Source organism: Juglans microcarpa x Juglans regia, chromosome 1S (genome assembly GCF_004785595.1).
Source record: "Juglans microcarpa x Juglans regia isolate MS1-56 chromosome 1S, Jm3101_v1.0, whole genome shotgun sequence".
Taxonomy (NCBI): Eukaryota; Viridiplantae; Streptophyta; class Magnoliopsida; order Fagales; family Juglandaceae; genus Juglans; species Juglans microcarpa x Juglans regia.
This window is the reverse complement of record NC_054595.1, coordinates 27,562,458-27,585,714: the sequence shown is the minus strand read 5'-3', so window position 1 is coordinate 27,585,714 and position 23,257 is coordinate 27,562,458. Positions and strand designations below refer to the sequence as shown.

The following is a 23,257-nucleotide window of genomic DNA, read 5'->3' as shown; positions in this document are numbered from 1 at the left end:
ACATGACTTCTTTTAAAAGAAAATTGATAAATTCGGGTTCTACATGAAAAAAAATTATTTTTTTAATTATAGACTCTACTTATTTTTAAAAATAGTATACGGCACTTGCACACCTTAAGACTATATTTAATATTACTCTTGTTGTCAATAACTTAGGGTTGATCAAATGTTTGGGCAGGCTTATAAGGAACTCAACCATCTGGAGTTATATCCACGAGCCTTTAAATCCGTTCAATAATTTTGACCTCATTCTCTCACCTATCTTTTCGTCTCAAGCGAGGGACCTCTAAAGTTTGACATCACATTAGTACATAAATAATTAGAACCAGCAAATTAAAAGACTTGGACGACAAACAAAACTTCATATTCACATGCCTTTGATCGAGTATATTCATAAAACTACATCACAAGAACAATACAAGTCCAGCATAAAACAAGATTGGTCGAAACAAAAAGTTCCTACAACTTGCATACAATCTCAAAAGTCCTTAGGGTTTCTTGGTGGCACGAGCTGCTCTGTACTTGGCAGCATATCGGTGAAATAAAGTTAGTGCATTGGTAGTGGCTTGCGCCACATTCAGAACCTTTCCCTTAATCGTGGCCTTCAACTTACCCATCTTGCGCGCAGGAAACTCGTCCAAACAAGTGCTTACATCGGTCAAGGCAGCACTGACCCATGTCTCCACATTATTAATGTGCCAAAAGAAGTCATCTCCGACAGGTTCAAGTCCCAGGTGACGAAGTTCTTTAATAGACTGGCTAAGTTGCTGTATACTATCATTGATTTCAGCCAGGCAATCTTTCACAACTTGGTACCCCTGATCTTGCTTGCCTCAAGTTCCTTAGCCACTTTTAACATGTATTTCCTTGTGTAAAAAGCACGGTAAATGCTCACAGACAAGGCAAGGCGTGCCAGTTGCTCTGGACTTTGTATGCTAGTAGAGTTGGCATAGCTAGAGAGGTACTTTGTACAGAGAGCAGGGTACCGGGTGGTGCGGCACGAGGCCTCGATGTAGGCCCTTGATCGGGAACGTCTTGCAAAGGCTGGTTTTGCCATGGTTGATATGAAAAGGAGACTGCATAAAAGCTTGAGCAGCAAAGAAAGGCCTAGTCTGGCCATTGTAGTTGCCAGTTGATGGCAAATGTGATAAGAACTATATCAAATTCAAAAGACTTTAATTGGAGGAAGTGACATGGATTTGGAAGCTAATTATATAGAGATTGTTGTAACATGGTGTACATATATTTAATTAATTAACGTGCAATTTACGTGCATTACTCACAAATAAATAATGGTCCCAAAAAAATTAGCGCTATTCCATTTGCATCTGGTCGGTCAAATTAAAACAGATTAGCATGATCAAGTACGCATTGCTTAGAATCTTGGGATCCTAAGATAGAAGTAACAGATCTGCCTTAATAAAAATTAGCTGGACTAACCCCAAGTGGGTCAATATCCACCCTTATCTAGTATATATATGCAGTGTTTCATGGACAAAGCACGTGGGAAATGCAGGTCAATGTCTGTGTTTTACGTTTCGGTGTCCGACTTTCTAGCTTAATAAGATAACCACGAACATCAGGCGAACAAATTCCGAAATTCAAGGTGCAATAAAGGAAACATTTTTGTAGTTTTTTAGTCATAGATCGATCTCCTCAGTCATTTCCCATTATTTATCATCTTTTAGTCTGTCATCAAATAATTTGCAAATAAATAAATAATACAAAAATTTCTTATCATCGATAATAAAATAAATAAATAAAAAATAAAAATTGAAACGATAATTCATAATGAAACGATAATGTATGGTATTCGTATTTCTCTAACGAAAGGAAAAAATAAAATAAAGGAAGTTATTGGGTTTAAGTTAGGAGGTTCTAGAGAACTATAATAAAATTTCAACGATATCCCGTTTGAAGTTATACATGGCAATTGGTGGCAAACTCCTTAATAACGTGGGGGCAAAGACTAAAGAGTGATCTTCTAACACAAAATACCTAAGGTCCACTTTTCCGTTTGTGCAATTAAACTATTCAAAATCAACCACATTAATATCCATTAAAAAAAAAGATATTGCAATAACCTCTGAGATCGTGCCTGTTAATCTGGTTGGATTAGCTAGGATGGGGCGGCAGATATAGCTTAACATTGAAAGAAAAACTAATAATTACTATTATATTATGTCATGAACTTGTTCTTACGTCGGACCAAACAAAATGTAAATTAATAAGATCAAATCTCAATCTATTTATACAAGTAGTTCGTTGTTACAGGCAAATATGTTTTTGCACCTAAATAGTCACCACAGTTCACCTAGGTGAAACCATTGACTCGTACAGAAGCAGTTTGCAATACATACCAACTAATGTAAAATCACCTTCTAAATCATACACTGGCTATGGTCAATGCAACTGCAACAAGTATGACACGATGTTCATCAACACACTCTTCTTCCAATTTTCCATTTAGGCGTGAATCTGCGAAACGAGTTGTGAATCTGCCAAAACTATCATGCACGCAGGAAATTAACAGCTCATTCCCATCTACTAATCAGTTATTACAATTGCAGAAGATACACACACAAACACAATATAATATAGGAAAAGCAACACACAGACAATATCAAACACATCGCTTACACATCTGGACAGAGATTTGCATATACATGCCAAGTCATTCAGCAACCCTCATGCCCGAGAGATAAACTTGACTCTGAATCACACTGCCCCCAATCCAGAAACCAGGCATAACCATTAGCCCAACCTTTGGCTTTTGATCACCGTCATCCATGACCAAATTCTTCACAACACTTTCCATATAAACGTCCGAGAACTCGGTCCCTCTCTTAACCTGAAAGACCTTAACATTGGGATCAAATGAATAAGCCAGCCTATGCAAAAGCCAGACTGACTTCGAAAGTTTTAGGAAAGCCTGGTAAAACGGAGTCCTTGGATGCCCACCCCCATTAAATAATTTCTCTGATCTAAATTTCCAAAGAACGAAACCTCCATCTTTGGGTGAACTACCACTAGGTACTTGCTCCTGCAAAATTTCCCAAAAATGGAATCTGGATTTTGGCCTAGCATGTCCAATGGATCCATCTCCTTTAGAGAAAGAAATTGGTGGAAGAAGCTGTCTTTAGTGACCGTGAGATCGTCCGATTTGACAGAGAAGCTTGCTTGCTGAAACCCACTGAACATTCTTTGGCATATATGGGATTCAAATGCATATTTTTTATGAGCTCTTTTTGCATAAATGACATTAGGGTCAATTGAGTTTGCAGCAGCATCAAGATCCCACCCAGCTGCTTTCATCATGTTGATCAATGGCTTAGAAAAATCGTGAATGGCTTTGAAAGTAGCTTCTACAGCAGATGTAAACAGGTCAGGGGATAAATCTACAGGCAAAAATCCATTTTCATCTGAGGAACCTTCTGATTCTTTTGTTGACAAGCCCCTGAGCTTAAGATTCTTCTCCAGTTTCGCCCGCCTCTGGTTCGCCTCATCAATCTGATGCTGCAACTGAAGAACCTCAGAATCTTTATTCTGAATTTCAGACTGAAATTTCTTTACCATAACCTCATAGGTTTTCAGCAGGCTCTGTTGTTCCTGGATCTCTGCAGCTAAGCGGGAGTCCTGTGGGGCAACACATACTGGCTTGGGGTTTTTTTCCCTGTAAAAGTGCTTGAGTTCAGATAGGTTCTTCAGCTCAGAAATTACAAGTCTATCAGCAGCTTGAATCTTATCAGGGTCATAGGGAGTATGAGCAGCTTGCAGTTGTATGTAAGCTGATTTCAAGGAGGAAATGTTGGTAAAAATCTTGGATATCAGGGCCTCCACAGCTTCGGGATTCTGATTCATGGCCTCTTCCATAGGTTGTGGGTGGACCTTCTGGCTGTTGCTCTCACGGAGTTGGGAATCTTTTGCCCCAGTGGGTAGCATAGCGACTTCCAATGATGGGCTAATTTTTTAGGTTTCCTTTGGAGAGAACACCAACGTACAACCTGCAAATTCCCACAGAAGTGTTATTGGCACCTGTTGAAAGCCAAGAAAGTTATAAAACAAAAGCAAAGCAGTTCTTCCAAATATGAGGGCACGGCTGATGCATACTTATGTAGCAGCCATGTCATGTGGATTAGGTGGCTACATTGCAGACCAATAGTTTGTTTGAGTGCAGCCACATGAAAATCATTTCAAAACTATTTACATAAAGCAACGCTTTGTTTTAAATATGGCTAAAGAAGGCTGCTTCTTACTAATCCTGATCCTTTTCTGGAGCTCAGGAGTAACCTTAGACTGGCTTTGAATGCCATCAAAGGAAACAATGAAGTTCGTAAAACTTTAAAATATAAATGCAAAACCTTTTAGACAAATGAACATCAACCACAGGTAATAGATAAAATCTTTTACCGAAATCACAAGTAAAATCGTATCTTATGTAGGTACCCACTACGCCAAAAACTCTCCATTACATATCACTTTAAACTCTCCATTATCATTCACTTTTGTAAGTACGATACAAAATCCAGTAAACTAGCTAAATTATACTGCAGAAGGAAAGATAAAAGGGCTGAGCTGCCTACCTATAAAGACCGCAAACGAGGCATAGAATTTCTTAGCAAGCATACTACCCTTTAACCTGAAATTTAGCGAACAAATAAATAAAGAAAACATATAATTCAATGATTTGCAGCATATACACGAATTTATTGTGTAAAATCATTCTCAAATTCCATTCTTTCCACAGCAGCTGATATGAATAGGAACAAAGCGATAATTCATCCGTTTGTCTTCCAAGAATGTGCTAGAAGAAGAAACGAGAAATCCCTTTTTTTTTTTTTTGAAAAAAAATAAGATTCGAATCGACAAAGACTACATTTTTCAATCGAGCCTAACGAAAATTTTCAATGCAAAAATAGTCGATTTTTAGATCATTTCTACTGGATAACAGACGGGGGATTTGAAGTTGATATTTTACCTAGTCGGATATCTCGCCAAAGTAAAGACAACAGCAGGGCTGCAGGGGTGAAAGCTCCTTCAATGTTTAGCCTCTCTCTGACAAATGTAATTTATGTAAACCCTAAAACTAAAGGGAAAGTATGCGATTATTCCTTTTCCTTTTTCTCTTTCTTTCTTATTATTATACTTCATTCCATTTCTTTACAGTACACTTTTTATGTTTATCAGTTTATGATTACAATTTACAGGACTTATTTTCTTTCAAAAAAATTATATAAGATTTTCATAACTCAGAGAAAAAAAATATATATATATATATATATATATATTTTTCATTTTCGAATATACTGCCTGGAAAAGTGACAAACTCAAAACAAATAATAAAATAAGAAAATCCATGGAAATATTTTATTTCATAAGGTATAATTTTTTTAAAACATATTGGTATGGGAAAAGAATTTTCTCTTTTTAAGCTGGATCGGAAGAATTTTCTTTAAATCAATCTATTAAATTATTTTGGAAGAATACATGTTTCTCATATATTTATAAACTAAAAATCTAATTTTCGAGACTTGAATCACTTGTGTGTATTATATACACACACATTAATTAGAAGTTCTGTAAATTAATTTCGAAAATAATATACCGAAATTATACACACACAAATAAGTATATTATTTTCGAAATTAATATACTTATTTGGAGATGATTTAGATTTTATTCCTATAAACATAATAAATATATGTATGTTCCTTAAATCCTCAACAAAATCGCCTTTTATATATTTTGGATAAAGAAAGAGTTATGTATGAGTAGTGATAAACATACAATATTTTATATAATACATTATAAAATAAAGATATTTTTATAAAATGATGTTAGTTTTATAAGTATTTTACAAAAATATTTATTTTTTTAAAATATTTTTATATAAAGTACCGTATAAAGTGTTGTGTGTTTATCATTTTTCGTACCGAAAACACCATCATATGTCATGATTGCACATCATTACTTAGTCTGCACCATTAATGAAAAGTAGAAAAAGGAGAGAGAAAAAAAAGATTATACCCTCAAGCTGGAAACAGCATTCCTATTGCCTTCTAATTATCAATATGTGAATCGTTAATTTTACTGTCATTTTCTCAAGGTTTGTCTGCTTTTCCTTTCGGCTGGAGATGAAGTAGAACGTGCAACAATATCATTACTGGTTTTAACGCAAATCCGGACAAATAAACCCTGTTTTTTTTCTGAAATCAAAGGATTAAATAATGTTTGGTATGCTGGAAAGCATTTAAATTGCAGGGCCATGGGAGAATGTTAAATTACTGTTGAAAGGAAAACAGGGTTTTTATTATAATTTTTAGATCTTGGCAGTGAGTTCTCTGACCAGCTTGGCAGCAACCATGGCAGTCATACCATCAACAGTGTCGCGCTGAGGGTTGAATTCGACCACATCTGCAGCAACAACGTTGCCGTGGAGACTCTGGAGGATGTCGAGAACATCACGGAACGAAAGACCCCCTGGCTCAATATGAGACACACCTGGAGCAAATGCAGGATCAAGACAGTCCACATCTATGGAGATGTACACTCCTTCGACACCTTCCCCTAGTTTCTGTCCAACGACAAAGTAGACACTTAAAATGGAAGGTAATTATTAGGTTGTCTCGACACGTCATATTCTACAAATAAATTCACAAATTGATGTGGCTTCATAGAATTTGTTAGATCTACTTTATAATAAAAATAATTTTATAAACTGACGTACTATATCAAGTCACATCAGTTTATAAATTTACTTTTATATAATTCGCTAAAGTATTTTCCATATAAATAACTTTAATTATATGAAATGTTGTGATGAGATAGGAATGTCTATTTTCTATGAAAGATACATGTAATATAAAATTCAGGGCTCTAACAGGATTTATGTAGCGGTTTAGGCTTTCACAAGACAACTTATCTGCAATAGGATTTTAATGACATTTTCACAAGACACCTATCTGCATTAACGTGCATAGATGACTGCTGCAAGGCAAAAATCCCGACTTTTCATAGTTCATATCTACATTGTCAATTTATAGGATTTTATATTTTTCAAAAATTAACATAGAATGTATATTTAATCAAATCAGGAGAAAAGAAAAAAAAGATAAGCGGAGGCAGAGAGAGACCAGATTTTGCAAAAGGTGGCGATCTCTTGAAAAGGCTCGCATTTCAAATTGCTCCACTCCAAATCTTTTGGCTTGTTCACGCCAAAATAGCAGATTGCATTCAGACATGGGGGAATTTGACCGGATGCAGACGTTTGCCAATGAGATCTTCCAGAGAATCTTGTATAAATCAACAGTCAAGGACACTAAGTGTTAATGATAAGGTCTTAATGCTGCAGTTTTTTATTTTTCTTAATCAGCACAGCAGCCATCCGGTATGAGGCAATCTTAACAATCATTGTTCCTTATTACTCACTACGTTTTTAATCCCTTGTCACTGATATTCAAAGGCTATATCTCCTTTGATGATTATCAGATTCCAGGACTAGTAACACAGCCAACAACTAATCGCACCCAAGAAAATGAGGCGTGTCCTTTGATGATTTTACTTGGAGTCGAGACCATTTGAGAAATTTGGGATGCCATTGCTTGGTTTTCCATTTGATAAGGTTCTGCAGAACAGGGAGTCTGGAACATGATTTGATTTTTATGTTCTCATTGAGACAAAGGGCCTAGCTACATCCGTCTTATTGATCAGTTCTTGCATTTGATTTGATTAATCTCAATTTTCAGCTGCAGATGCCAATACTTGCAGATGACTACGTCAATATCTGAGCTACACTAGGCATGTCATTTGACACATTAACTAGAGGACCAGTTTTGACAAAGTCATGTGCAAGAAAGTTATGGCCTTGAAAATCAGGATGTCAAATCAAACCACTCAAATAGGTATTTGGGTCAATATAAATTATGATAACGAATGATAAAAGTTAAGTTTACCTGCAAAAGCCTCCGCGTAAAATCACCCTCCATGATTCGGGCAAAAGAAGAAGCATGTGAATACTTATTTCCTTCAAAGGCATGATAGAGATCCGGGTGGCCATCAAGATGAAGAATATCTACAGGACCCCGAGTTTCTCAGAGACAGCTCTGACAACAGGAAAAGATGTTGAGTGATCACCACCTAGAACTAATGGGCGCAGTGGATCCTGAAAGAGTAGTATCGATGTCATAAAGATTGGGGTTCACCTATACAAACTAAAAGGTAGCTGCCAATAGATAATGCTTTGTCAGTAAGATCAAGGCCAAACGCTTCAAACATTTTATCAACACAGACTTAACCAATGAAGCATTCGTGGAAACAGATCTATTTGGCCAAAACAAGAATTTGTAAAACAAGCACCATATCAAGTGGAAAAATATCAGTTTACCTCCCTCGCCTTCTACGGTTTTCATAAACTTTTCGTCCCGAAAATATTAGGTGTTTCACACTCTGCACTTTACATATCAGTTTACCGGAGGAAATTTCTTAGATGTTAACACAGAATCTCTTATCAATAACGTCATAACTGATTGAAATGGAACCTTATGGCTAGATCAAAAGGATAACTCACCTCATCCATAACTAGCTTAACAGACTCACTAATGACATTCATCAATCTGTCATCATCGACACCACAATCTCGAATTTCTTGAATTGGGACATCTCCAACATCAGTTAGGATTCGTGGGTCACTTAATTCTTTCCCTGCATTTTCCAGTATCAATGTCATAGTTTATTACATGTACTCTCAAGTGAAGTTATAAGCCAAGCAGGAAATATTCACAAAACATCAGATCTTAACCCCATCCTGTGATATAGAGAGAGATTTCTGGAGAACATGAATCAACAACTCAAAACAATAAAAACAGCACCATTAACGTTCATCAGCATCAATTAGGGATACATGTTCCATGCAAGTCGTACCTTCGTCGGTAGTTGAGTTTGTGCTACCACACCAGATGGCTTCTCTTATGCGAGGAGGTGCAAATGCAGGCCCTGAAGAAATGACGAGTTATGTCCTAGAGGAACTCCAAGAAGAGCTGACGATGCAGCAACGCCTCCTACAGCACGAACGAGCTCTCCCTAAGCAATACCGACATTAAACTTTCTGAGATTCTAACTTTGTACAAGGCTCATAAGTAGAGAATTTTCATATACATCACTAGTATATATATGCGCATATATATATATATATATATATATATATACACACACATACACTAGCAGTGGAGCAACGTGCTAGACATGTTTGACTAGCTGGGAGAAATTCTTTTTTAAAATTAGTGATGTCCACACAAAAGACAAAAATAATAGCTACTTTTAAGATATAAGGGATATATCATTCAAAATTAAAAAAAAAAAATATATATATATATATATATATATAAGGGATGTATATAGAGAGAGACACCCAAGACAAAACAGTTAGTAAACAATCCAACTTTTGGTTATCAAACTTATCTCAACTTATCATTACAATTTTTTTAAAATTCAATATAAAATATAATAAACAATTCAATTTTTTCAAATCACAAAATAATAATAATATTAAAAAAATAATATTCTAATAATATTTTATCATCTCAACTCAACTCAGTTTAACATTCAAACGCAACCTTAATAATGTTTGTAACAAAAAGACAAGAGCTTCACTGATCAGGGAAATTAACATGTACCTTAAACTTTGCACTCTCACGAGTAAGGGCAAGGGAAGCATCAATAACACGATCTTGGCCCTTTTCTAGCAAAGTGGCCGGGACATTTGCAGCATTTAGTTTGCGCAAGCATTGAATTCCTCTCTGCCCTATGGTTGACATGTCTGTGAAGAGATTATTCAAACAAAAACTTATTGCGAAAGCAAAGAAGTTAACGTTAAACCGATAACCATTAGATCAGAACCTAAATATACTCTGGAGATGGCATGACATGTCAACTTATAGCAAGTTCTTTCTTGATAAGGAAATAGACATGAATTACAAACTAAATAAAGTCAATCAAAAATATCTCTGCTCATGTTTGATTACACAGATTTTTTTTTTTTTTTCAAAATTTCACAAAAAAGTTTTCAATTTAAACCAAATATTGCTCAAATCTCGAAAAAATGTTCTATTTCAACATTTCCTCCCATTATAAACTAATCATTATCCAAGCAACAAAATCATTATCCAGCTTCACTGACTGCAAATCTCAAACTCCAGTACTGTTTCGGTGTTCCAATCTCTTCGATTAGAAAATGAACGCAGAAAGAATAAAAAACAAAAAAAATAAAAAATGCCAGAAGAAATGGTAGAAGTCAGATATATAATTGAAGGTAATTTGAAGTGGGGTTGGATCAGCAGTCTTTATCAAAAGCCAAGGCAACACAGTTCCTCTGAGCTTTTATCCTTATAAGCATCCAGATGGAGACAGAATTTTATTATTATTTACAAACTGGGTGATCAAAAGAGGGACAACGTTTGTACCTCGGAGCTTGAGAGTGAAAGAGCAACCGAGGGTGAGTCGAGACTAATTTCTGCAGGAGTTGGCCGGGGTTAGAAGCCTTCGATTCTAAAAGGAAGAAATTACAATTAAAACCATTGACGATGGTTGCAAAGTCCACGGTGAAAAGTGGAAACTGACCTGACCAGCACTTCTGTCGCATTGGCCTACTGCGTCATGAGTCATCCACTCCCAAGTCCCAAACGTCCAAATCAATGATCACGATCTAGTTCAGAAATTAAAAGTTTTCGAGATATCTTTTAATGTAGATAAAAGAATGTTCATATTAAATTTTTTAGCGTAAGAAAAATAACGACAATGCATGGGAAGCCGCGGCGACCAACGGTCGAGCTCGTTAAACAATATTACATATACCCCAGAAACTTCATAACTATTTAGCTGTAACCCTTGTCGCACTGGCACACATCAACTGTCGTCCCACAGAATGGCCATTCTCTTTCATCCGTTTCTCTCAGTACTGCCGATCGATCGCCATATTCAAGGTTGAGGCCCGAGGGCTCCAGCTCGACGTCTTTCTGATTTTGTTTGCTTAATTAGCTTCCTCCTATTATATATATATATATATATATAATATATATATATATATATACACTCTAATCTTTATCTATATATAGTTTTGATCATTGTTGCATGCGAGGGTTATTGCTGTTCATGATCAAATGCTTATTATAAGAAAACTGTTTAATTGTAGTCAGTTATTTTCTGTGAAAATTATGACTATTTCTTATCAAAATAAAGTTGTTTTCATTGCAAATAATTCATCACAAATGCTTGTCTTTCTTCTAATGGCTCGTCGATTGATAGAGCTGTCCAGATTCTTGGATGATTTCTTTATTCTCAGTTTTAAAGATGATTGGTTTTCTAATTTAGACTTAATTTCTCTCAAAGAATATTTTGTCTTTAATTTTAAGCCTATGTGTTGAAAGAATATCAAAATTCTTGGATCTCTTTATTTCTTCCTTGTTTTTAATAATATGGAAATGTTGGGTCTACTACAAGATCTAAAGATTTGCTCAAGAGCCTGTGAAATTTTTGAAACTGATAATTCAATAAATGTGTATATATATATATATGTATGTGTGTGTATCTTATATATAATAAGCGCCAATGTCAACAATTTTCGTCAATCTTTTTTTTTTCCATTTTTGACCTTAGTTTTGTATTTGTTTTCCGACTTTTGTTATCTTCTTTTGTCATTTTCACAATTTTATCCTTCTGCCGTCTATATATTTCGTTTCCATTTTTATCCCTACTGTTGTTACTAAATTCCCATCGATATGTACGTTCATTTTATCTTCTCATTTGGTAGTTGTTTCTCGATTATGTCTCTGATTCCATTCTAATTGAATTTACGATTTTATCTCTATTTTTCCTCGAGTTTCCGTCATTCATTTTATTTTGTTTTCCACGACTTTCTCGAAATATTTATTTTCCATCTTTATCAGATTCTAAATCTCAACCGATATTTTTTCTCCAATTTTTGTTCTACCGTTTTCTACCTTTCTTTTGTCTGCAACTTTATTAGATTCAAGATCACTCTTTCATATTCCACACCTCTTTGACCGCTTTATTTTCCTTCATATTTATCAGACCGCTTCTTTTTCCTTCATATTTATCAGATTTTCGGTTTCTTTACATTTCTTTACCGTTTCTAAAATTTTTTCCCCTTCTTTTTTGTTGTTGTTTACCGATTAAACTTTTCAATTTTTTAATTTTAAAATTTCCCACCGCTTAGACAACTACTATTAGATAATGTACTTACTTTTTTTACACCGCATCCACCGTCTGTACTTAGGTATAAAAGCAATTGCGATTTTTATATTTCCTACTGTTTGCAATCTGATAAAATCACAAATCTAACTTCTGCCTTCTGAGTTCTAAATTCTATCAACTCCGCTCTTTCATTTGTGAGTTTCTTGGGATAAATTATGTATGCTTGTGTTTACTTTTATACTCAGTTAAATATGCTTCTATTAATAGAAATGTTAAACATTTATGGATTTGATATTTTCAAATTTCTTGCCTCCAATAATTTCTATGCATGCATCAAATAATACATACACATATATGTCAGGAAAAAATTAGTGTCAAAAAATAAAAATAAAAAAATAAATAGATGTACATAGTATTTGCAGCTGTGTAGAGAACTAAATAGAAATAAATATGTTCATCTGACAAACAAACAATATTATACAAAATAAATTGGTAACATAATAGAAATAAATCTAAATAAATAGATGCGCATAGTATTTGAAGTTGTGCAAACAAATAAAAAGAAAAAAATATGACTAAGAAAGATGCTCTTACCTAAGAAGAAATCTGATATGTAAAGATGTGCAGAGATGTGTAGGGAAAAATAAAAAATAGAAACGAACATATATTCATTTATGTACAGATTCACAATAGAGGAAAAACAAATAAAACAAAGATCAAACAGAAACAAAAAATAAGCATCTGAGTATCTGTTCTAATGAAAAAGAACCAACAGAAACCAAAATCCATTTATTAATGTACAGATTCACAAAAGAAGAGAATCCAACCAAAACAAAGTCAAACATGTGAATATTTGTTTAGATTTATAGAAAAATGAACATCGCAGATTAGAACACATCCTCTTCAGGCAAAATAAAACCAATTACAAAGAAAAAAGTACATTTACCGAAAATGTATGAATTTTCCTACGCTTCCATGAAATAGTACATACACATGTAGTAAGAAATAAACCAAGGGATCTGAGACAAAACTATGTCAAGACATGTCCAAGTTCAAAAGAGATTATAAAAATTATGACTCTGCAGAACAAATAAAATAGAAAAGAATCAAACTTTATATACAAATGCCAATCAAAATTCTTCAAACCCATAATAAAATGTCTAGATATAATAGAGTTTATAAAGATGAGCAAAAAAATAATCTGAACTAAAATTTCACTGATGTAATAGAAACAAAAAAAAAATTAGACCTAAAAAATAAAGAAAACATTAAAAAATATATATAGTACATCACATTTGAATAAAAAATTCAAAAATTTATACTGAACTGTCTACAATTCTTTAGATGGGTAAAAACAAAACACAGATGAAATAAAAACAATAGCAATAAGAAATATGAAAAATAAGTGAAAAATAATCTAAGTGTGTCTAACAAATCTGAACTAAAACTTCGCAGATCTAGACTAGAAAGTCCAGATCTCTAAAGTTTTTAAAGATAAATAAAAATAAATTCGAACAATAGATCTAAAAAATAAATAAACAAATTCATCAAAGAGATATTTTCAGACGATTTCAGAAACAAGAAATAAATATCAATCCAGAAGCCAAAAAAAAAAAAACCAGCAAATCTGAACATGGTCTCTTCAAGTGTATGAAGGTTTGTTCGGATCTTTACGAAAATAAGAACAATAGAAAGAGAAATGTACATCAACCGAAAAAAGTAAAAATCTAAATAAATGGTAACAGAAATAGATTAAAGAAACAAGAAATACCAAACCATTACATGTCAGACGCAAGTAGAGATTTTTTCTACAAATTTGAAAAATCTCATATTCGCGAAGTTTGAAAGAAATGTGCGAAGAAATAGAATACACAGAGAAATTTGTGCTTTGTTGTTGAGAACAACGTGGAAGAAGAGAGACGGTACATATGGGAAGGAAGAAATGAGAAGAGTTGAAGAGAGAGAGACGAAGAGGGAGAGGAATAGAGCGAAGAAAGCTCTGGAAGCAAGGGAAATGAGGCGCTGCGGTTGTAGCGTGCTATTTATAGTGTCGGGTGGATTTAGGGTTTCTTGTCCCTTCAAACGGTGTCGTTTTTACTCCTCAATATTCTTCTCACATATGAACATGGGCCAAGTTGAAAAGTATAGAAAAAAATATATAAATAAACAAAAAAAATTAGGATATTAAACAACTTTTATTTGCAATCTCACAAATTGTATTCGTATTATATAGTTATTTTTGTTTATATTGTATGATAGTTGTTCATAGAATTCGAATAAAAAAAATATTAACAGATTATATTCTAATATGTTAGTATAGCTTTATTTAACAAATAACATTATATTATTAAAATGATTACATCATCTTATATAATATATTTCTTTACAACAGAGATTTTGGTTTTGTGACTTTGTGCTTGTCTTCTTATTCGCTAATCGGCTCTATTTCCACTGATCTTTTATTTGCCCCTATCTCGAGGTACGTTTTATTATTGTTCATACAAATAGATGTTATTGTCTATATTTTATAATATTTAATGCATTTATTTGTATGAGGCATTTTGCAAATATATGGAATTGTGATTATTAATTAGAATTGCTCATTATTTGTTGCATATGTGTTAAGATTTTTAATTGTAAATAGTTCAATATTATAATAATTAATTTGATTTTTATATTAAGCATATTTTATTGATTGGATGATATTTATTTATGTTTTAAATATAGATAATTGTAATATTATTTATTTTTCAAAATCTTTCTTTTGTACTTGTATGTCTGCACATTTGACAGATTGTTATTCATTTCTTGTTAGTTTCTGAAATTGCTGCGACATTCTTATCTCGTTGTAAAAATGTCAACTGGTAGGCTGATTTTATTTAAAAAGAATTCAATTTTTATTAAAACTTTTCTCATTAATTTCTATCTAACATTCTTTAAAATTAAATTTTGAAGAATATGAAAATAACACCATAAAATAATATTAGTATGGTGCTCAATCGAAGGAGAAAAAAGAAGAAATATATCGAAAGAAGAGAGAAATGTAGTGACAACAAGAGAGAAGAGCAGTGATAGTGTAGCCCCGTGCAGGCAAAACGAGAGATAAGAGGGAAAAAAGAGAAGGGAAGAGAAAAGCTTGGAGAGGTAGAACAAAGAACGGTCTGAAAAGGGACTATGGGTCCGTGGAGATGAATTTATAGGGGAGGAGGGAAAAACCTAGGGTTTGTTCTTAGAAAACAACATCGTATGCATTTTAGTTTAGGAAGGGAAAGTGGGTTGCATTCTTGTGGTTTTTTTTTTTTTTCCTCCATACACTATGACATTTTTATAAAAATTCTGTTCAACTTTTTTTTTAATTAAAAAAAAGCAAAATAATGATGTACAACATTTTATTTTGTTTTTTTAAATATATATTGTATCTTTATCTTATTAATCATTTTCATTTAATGATTTGTGTTAGACATTTTACAAATATATGAAATTGTGATTATTAATTAAAATTACTCAATATTTGTCGTATGCTTCTTTAGATTTTTAAGTGTAAATAGTTTATTATTATATTAGTTTATTTGATTTGAATATTAGACATATCTTGTGATTGGATAGCATTTTTTTATATTTTAAATATAGATGAATGTTTTAAAAAATATAAATTTTTATTTCTCTGCTTTATGTATACATATATACTCATATCTTTGATATGTTGTCAAATGTTTTTTAGATTACATTCTGAGATTGGCGCAGGATTTAGAACCTTTTACAACTTTATGTCGATTGGTAAGACGATATTGTTAAATGCAAAAATATATTTAAACATTATTAACATCATTTATTTTCATTTTTATCTAACTACTTCTATGAATAAACCTTGAAAAACGTGCAAAAAATCCAATAAAAAAAAGTTGGTATGCTGCCCAATCAGATGAGAAAAAATAGGAGGTCCGTCAAAAATAAATAAAGAGATATGCCGAGTCGAAAAAAATTTGAAATAATAAAATTCAAACGCAAATACAGTCTCAGCATACTCTCTTCTTGTTCAAACGACAATAAAGTCATTTGTATAAAAGAGATTGATTCGTTTTCGAATGTTAATTCTTCTGAAACTTCAATGCTTCATCAACAAGATTTATGTTCTGACAACATAATTGCATCTACCCTAATATTGAGCGATCAGGTTTATTCATAACTATCTTTTATTAAAAAATATTTCCTTCATTTGTTTCCCTTTTTACCAATAAATACTAAAAAAAATTATTCTACAAGTTAATTATCTATATGAAGAGGGATTCAGTTTTGAGAAGATGTCAGAATTTTGTTCGGGACTTCAGGTAAATTATAAATTATCAACTTCTTGCATTTCTTCTTACATCTATTTGATATGCTATCCTCAATTATTTTATTATTTTGTTTTTTTATAGGAAAACAACAAGACAAATTTGCACCCTAATGTGCCTAAAAGAATAGATTGATTGTTTTAAAACTTCTTTCCAAAAGTTTAAATCATTGTAATATATAGGTACAAAGTACTTATGTGTAGTTATAAATGTATTTGTAAAAATTGTTATGTTATAGTTATGACTATTTTTCAGATAACATGTATGATCTTTTTTATGATCAGAGATAAAATGTTAAAATATATATGAAACTGTCTATATATAGTTAAATTCAGGAATTTATATATATTTAAAATTTCATTTTTTTTCATTGTGAATTGACAAGTAGCCAAGTAAAATTTAATTTATTATCATACATGTAAATTTGTCGGATATTACCATCTATTACATTTCATAACTATATTTTTTTATTGTGTTTTACAAAATTGTGTTTGAAGCCCAAAGAGAAAAAAGAAAAGTCAATCTAATTTACCCATGCCTGAAATCAGCCATAAAGCCTAATCACCCAAATTACAAAATGGTGTCGTTTTCAACACAAAGTCGTATAACACTTCTCATCTCATTTGAAGAATGTCGCCGTTTTGATTAAAATAAAATCCTAATTCTACATCTACCACTATAACTAAATCGTTATTCATATCTTATTTCATTTCGTCTATTCCAAGAGCAAAACCTATTAAACTCTGGTGTGAATAAGGATAACGAAGATCAGGAGTAAAACCCATTCAACTGCTTTGATACCTAAATTGAGATACTCGATGATTATAAAAGTTAGCCACATATATTTCAAAGTTGTGACTTAGTTCTTATAAGTCATTGTATTATAGTTATAAACATTATGCAAATCATGTGTATAATATGTATTGTAAACAAGAAAAAAATTCTGGAAATATAGACATAAATTTGTCCATTTATAGTAAAATTTTTATGTTATGGTTATCAATATTTTGCACATAACATATGTGATTTTTTTATGATCAAAAATAAAATTTTAAAATATAGATGAAACTCTATCCATTAATATTTAAAATTAAGAAATTGTACGAATTTAAATTATCATTTTGTTGTTTATTGTGAATTGACAAGATTTGTTATATTTTTTTAATTGGGCACACGTGCAATGCACGTGTTTGCCCTTACTAGTATATATGTGTGTGTATATATATATATATATATATATATATATATATATAAATGTGAGCCATTTTGTTGAATAAATTAGACTGATCTACATTGTATATGGGAATGTCATGTCACCTCCACAGCGAAGTCGGCCACATTGTATTCAAGGATATAAGTATATAGTTATAATATTAAGTTATTGTATATATGTTACACGATATTATAAATAGAAAATATGCAATTATAGATAATAAATAATAGTTATAATATACAATATATGTTATTATTAAGGCCTAGTTTGAATTAAAAATTAATTTCAACTCATTTTATCTCATCATTATAATTTTTTTTAAATTTTTACATAACATATAATAAGCAATTTAACTTTTATTCTACTATTTACAAACTATCTCAATTTATATCTGAATTTAAACCACTCCTAAATATGTTGTTAATGATATGATTAATTAATTAAAAAGAAATACCATCAACTTATGCATGCATATGCATCTCCAAATATTTACATAGTTATAAACAGGATCTATGTAAATTTGAAGATAAACTATTCACTCTCCAAAATATTTTTTTTTCTCTAGAGTGTGGCTACTATGCCACCCCCCATCTTGACTGCTGGGCATGCCGTCCAGCGTAAATTTTTTTTTTTCTTTTTTTTTTTCACATTTTTTTAACATATTTAGAAAATAAAAAAAATATATTAATACATTTAAAATCATTTCCTTAAGTGTACCTCGTTTGGATTCACAATCTATTTCAACTTATCTCATTATTATTTATTAATTTTAATTCATAAATTTTATTATTATTTACAATTCATCTTAATTAATCTTTAAATTTAAATGAAGTAAAAAAAAAAAAAAAAAAAACTTGATCAGCAGTCAAATGGAGGTGTCAACTTGAGCGGGCGTAGACTCTCTCTTTTCCCTATCCTCCCTTTCTCTCTATCTCGACAACCCCCCAACGGGATTATTTTCATCCCGATTTGCACTCCCTTCCCCTTCCCCCCCAAACACGGTTACCTCTTCTCCATCCCTCTCTCGGCTCGAACAATCCCGACGGAAGATCAAACCCGTGCACCTCTCTCTCACGACGGTTGTCAACGGAGCTTGCGACGGCTTTGGACTCGTCACGGTTGCATTTCCCCCCCCCCCCCCTCCCCCCACCCAAACACGGTTTCCTCTTCTCCATCCCTCTCTCGTCTCGAACAATCCAGACGGAAGATCAAACCCGTGCACCTCTCTCTCACGAAGGCTGTCAACGGAGCTTGCGACGGCTTTGGACTCGTCACGGTTGCATTTTCAGGTATGAAAGCTTTCCTATGTTTCTTCACAGTTTCGATGCTGCATTCCTTCTCGGTTTCTTGGTTTTAGATTAGGGTTTCGATGATGCTGGTTTTAGATAAGGGTTTCTTGGTTTTTTATTCTGGTTTCGATGATTATGGCTATGCATTTCTCGTGATTTTCTGTTCTTGCTCGCTAGATTCTGTTTCTAATTTTCTGTTCTTGCTCGCGTGAATCTCATGTGCATCTGGTTTCGATGATGCATATGGTTTCGATTATTGCCCCAAAACTATGAGATTGAAAACAAATCTGTTGTTGTCTACAGGAGACGTTTATCTTGTTCTGGGTCTTCAACTTTGTGTTTGACTGAAAACAGAAATAAGGGCTATAATGTTTGCCCATGCCACTGTCATCTTCATAAATCTGTGATCATTTCACCTTTCAATAAATTCTTTTCAAGTTCTTGGTGATTGAAGTTTTTTTTTTTTTTTTTTTTGACCTTTTGGTTAAACTTGGAGAAAACTAATTTTTCTTTTTACCTTAAACTTGGAGAAAACTTGCGACGGCTCTGGACATGGAACTTGACATGGAACTTATATCAAGTTGATTTTGATACATGGAATTTGTATTAAGATGAACAGTACCTTGATTTAGCAGATCACCTAGTTGATACATGGAATTTGTATTAAGGTGACATGTTAATATGTGCTGTTTATGAGCACATGGGATTCATTTTTGGTATATATAAATTTGATGTATTTTATTATATATGGAATTGCTAAATTTGGATGCATGAAATTGTATTAATATATGTACTGGATGCTATGAAATTGTATTTAAGCAAAATAATAATAATAATAATAATAAAATAATAATAATTTATTATTGTTTTGTCTCAAATATACATAAGTCAATGTGGGAATTTTACTTGAATGGCAAAGTAGATATGCAAAAGAGGTAATTTTACATATGCATATACATAGACCAATACTAATATTCTAACACATGTTTATCATTCACAGAGGCTATCTCCCGGTCAATCATTTTGGTCCCTGTTTTGATCACTAACTTAAATTTGAAAAATTAACTGACGTGGAATTAACTCATTTTCTCACCTAAGCATTGGCTCATTTGTTTTTACAGTTTATCTCAATTCATCTTATCTAATTATTACAACTTTTTCAAATTTTCATACAAAATAAAATAAACAATTCAAAATTTTCAAATCTCAAAATAAAAATAATATTAAAAGAATATAATATAATAATATTTTATTCAACTTTTTAACTTTAATCTCAACTCATCGCAACCACAAAAACAAACGATGCAATTTTCAGCCCAATCCTCCGAAAACCCTTCTCAGTACTTTGATTTTTCCTTTTTCCTTTTTCCTGTGCTAATTAGTGTATTGAGCTCTTTGGGAAACTATTCTGTCGATCCAAAATCCTAAACACCGATCGTGGCACATAAGCCTTAACTTCCTCAGTTCTCCGTCTCCCATTGCCGTGCGTTGCCTCCTCCCCCTCAGCCACCGACGACGCTAATCTCTTTCTCTCGCTCGACTTCTTGGTATGTTCTTTTTTGGATTGTTTGAGTTTTGAGTGTGAACACAGAAAATCCTCACCGCAAACTTCTGTTTGCTTTTAACACTGACTTCAAATATATAGAAAATCGCAATTGAAACATGCACACATAGAAGTTTACATATGCCATACATCTTCATCATTTTTTTAATCTCATGAAAGAGTGAAACAGATCGAAGAGTGAGCTATGGTAGGCCAAGAGAATGTCAAGCATCTTGAAGACTGCTCAGTGGCCAAGTTAGTATATTTTCCCCTTTTTCTTCCCTTTATTTATTTTTTCCTTCGCATTTTTTCTTCTTATCTGTTTCATAAGACTATTTGGGTTTTTACATATAAAAAAAAAAAAAAAAAAAAAAGACTATTTGGGTTTTTCTCAGAGCCTGAAAATGATGAAAATATGATGAAATTTTTGTTGTAGTTACTTATCAAGGAATATTTTGTTTTTGGCTGTTTGTTGGGTTTTTACACAGTTCTGTTTATAAGGATTTACATCATGATCTTTCCTAAATCTGTATATAAACGAAGATTCTATTGCAGTTTCTTCTCATCGAGTGAGTTCAACTTTTATTTTTGTGTCATCCATCCCAGATGAGCATATGAACATAAATATAATAATAGACTTTTTTTTTTTTTTTGTATGCTTATTATTAATTTATTATAGATCTGTGTGTCATTAATATAAGATGAAATGTGTATATCTTGAACATCTAAGTTATATGAATCGAACCTGAAAACCATAAGTAACCCTCAAGATTAGTCATCTAGAAACCGCCACTGAAGTCTTTTTCCAATTGCTTTGCTTGTTCCATCCTTGCATGACATTGGAATGAAGAAAATTAGAAATTCTGTCGAAATTTTTATTTTAAAGCTCTTGAGATGTTGTAAATCTGTTTAATTCTCGGACACATGCCCAACCTGCTTTATATCAGTCTTATTTTTGTTGTTTTGCCCTCTCACATAGTAGATCCAATTCCCTTATTTATTTATTTATTTATTTTTAAGTGTTGTTTTGAATTGGAATGTAATGAGCTTTACTGAATGTCAATTGCTCGCAGCGCACTGGGAACATGGGTTTTTTCAGTAGCAGGGGCTTTACTTGCAATTCCAGTGGGTATAAAAAGGAAATCTCTAGCACCCCTTGTGTTCTTTGGCACAACTGGTACCATGCTTGATATCATCATGGGAATTACTGCCTGTGAAAGAGAACATGCAGAACGCCAAATGAAGCTACTAGAAGATCAAAATTCTGCAGCTGATGCTTCTCTTACCGAGACAGTATCTGAGTCTTGACATCAAGCTGATATTTCCATATGCCTCACGTTTGGCAGCTGTCAGTTTGTTCGATTTGCTTGGCCGTAAAAGACAAAATACTTCTTCGATCGTCCTTTGTTGAAATAGTATCTCTTTCCTTTGTTTTGATTTCCATGCTCACTTGTTCATTGTCTTAAATGTCAATCTAGAGTTGTTTGAAGGGAAATCTAGAGTTGTTTGTGGTGCAAATCCTACTAGAAATGAACTGAAAGACTTATATCAGTTAATAATTCGGTTTATACAGAAGTATTTCTTCTGTATACTTCCTGTGTACATGGCCTATTTCATTCATATCAATAATATTATTTCTTACTTATCAAAAAATAATAATAATAATAATTCGGTTTATATTTCATTGATTTATTTGGAAGTCTGGAATAAGGTCATGGTTTAATGAGCTGAAATATGCTCCTGTAGGTGATTTCTACGCAATTATTGAAAAATCATTGAAGCACTTTAGAACAAGTTGCTCAGGTGTAAAGTGGGATGTCTAAGTAATTTTCTGAATGGTTAGCATATATGAAAGTGAGTAATGCTAGATGCTCCTTCTACTCTTATCTCACTACACTTTCATAACACTTTGTAAATGTAACACCTTCCATCATCCTTATATCATCTACTATTTAAAAAAAAAACTCGTACGTTGATGCGCAATGCCACCTCATCATAGTGAGATAAGAGTAGAATGAAAGTGTAGTATGCAAAAATTTCCCACAAAGATGTTATAACATGAATTCCTCAAGTTGCAGAAGTGAAATGTACATTGGATCGTTTTGCTCTCAAGCATGACATCAACTTAGTAACCATTCAAATCTCCAATTTTCCCAATTAAAGCTGGCTCCCTAGACTCATTTGTTGGGAGGAAAATCTTGAAAGCAATTTATCCCCGAGCTCCATGTTCAAGAGTTATGAGCAATGACAGTTTAAAGTTTCTAGGGTCAATACTCATGAAGGCTAGCTGTTTAGTGTTACTATCGAGATTTATTATCCGTATACCGGACCACCTGCTCCTGCTCTAGCCAGCTAGAGAGGGAAACGGAAACCTGTATGAGAATGAACGTGTTTTGAAGACTGTCTCGTTACTCGTCTTAGTTTTGCAGATGCTACTTCGTTTGGTGGCTTTCCTTCTGCAAATTAAATTTAGGTGGCGTAAAGAAGCATTAAAACTTCTGGGTGACTATTGGGTCAAAGTTTGAACCACAATGCAAAGGACCTCTCTTCCTTCCTAACCAAACTTCTGCAATTTTTTGGAACAAATCTTCAACACAGAGTGACAGAGCAAACCATATATATAACCAACCCTCCACCAAACTTCTTGACCCACCACCAACTTTTCAGCAAC

At 32.9% G+C, this 23,257-nt stretch overlaps 1 protein-coding gene, 1 long non-coding RNA gene and 3 pseudogenes across 2 annotated transcripts; 2 read left to right on the top strand and 3 right to left on the bottom strand.

Moving 5' to 3' along the window:
• Positions 1-488: 488 nt before the first annotated feature.
• Positions 489-1,164, bottom strand: LOC121245795 (annotated as a pseudogene).
• Positions 1,165-2,526: 1,362 nt separating this feature from the next.
• LOC121246646 lies at positions 2,527-5,151 on the bottom strand (annotated as a pseudogene).
• A 1,095-nt stretch (positions 5,152-6,246) lies between these two features.
• LOC121247567 lies at positions 6,247-9,812 on the bottom strand (annotated as a pseudogene).
• An 8,854-nt stretch (positions 9,813-18,666) lies between these two features.
• Positions 18,667-19,389, top strand: LOC121246947. Its single transcript, XR_005937195.1, has 2 exons — positions 18,667-18,833; positions 18,992-19,389. It is a non-coding gene; the product is annotated as an uncharacterized LOC121246947 (long non-coding RNA).
• A 954-nt stretch (positions 19,390-20,343) lies between these two features.
• Positions 20,344-22,029, top strand: LOC121247666. The gene is made up of 3 exons (XM_041146068.1): positions 20,344-20,590; positions 20,777-20,841; positions 21,660-22,029. Exons 2-3 carry the CDS (start codon positions 20,792-20,794, stop codon positions 21,892-21,894), a joined length of 285 nt encoding a protein of 94 aa, XP_041002002.1. The 5' UTR covers positions 20,344-20,590; positions 20,777-20,791; the 3' UTR covers positions 21,895-22,029.
• Positions 22,030-23,257: the final 1,228 nt, after the last annotated feature.

What these genes read in the sequence shown, in the direction of transcription:
- LOC121247666 (XM_041146068.1), top strand. Translation starts at nt 20,792, where the DNA reads ATGGTAGGCCAAGAGAATGTCAAGCATCTTGAAGACTGCTCAGTGGCC. An exon ending in GAAGACTGCTCAGTGGCCAA is followed by an intron (nt 20,842 to 21,659) that starts GTTAGTATATTT and finishes AATTGCTCGCAG; the next exon opens with CGCACTGGGAACATGGGTTT.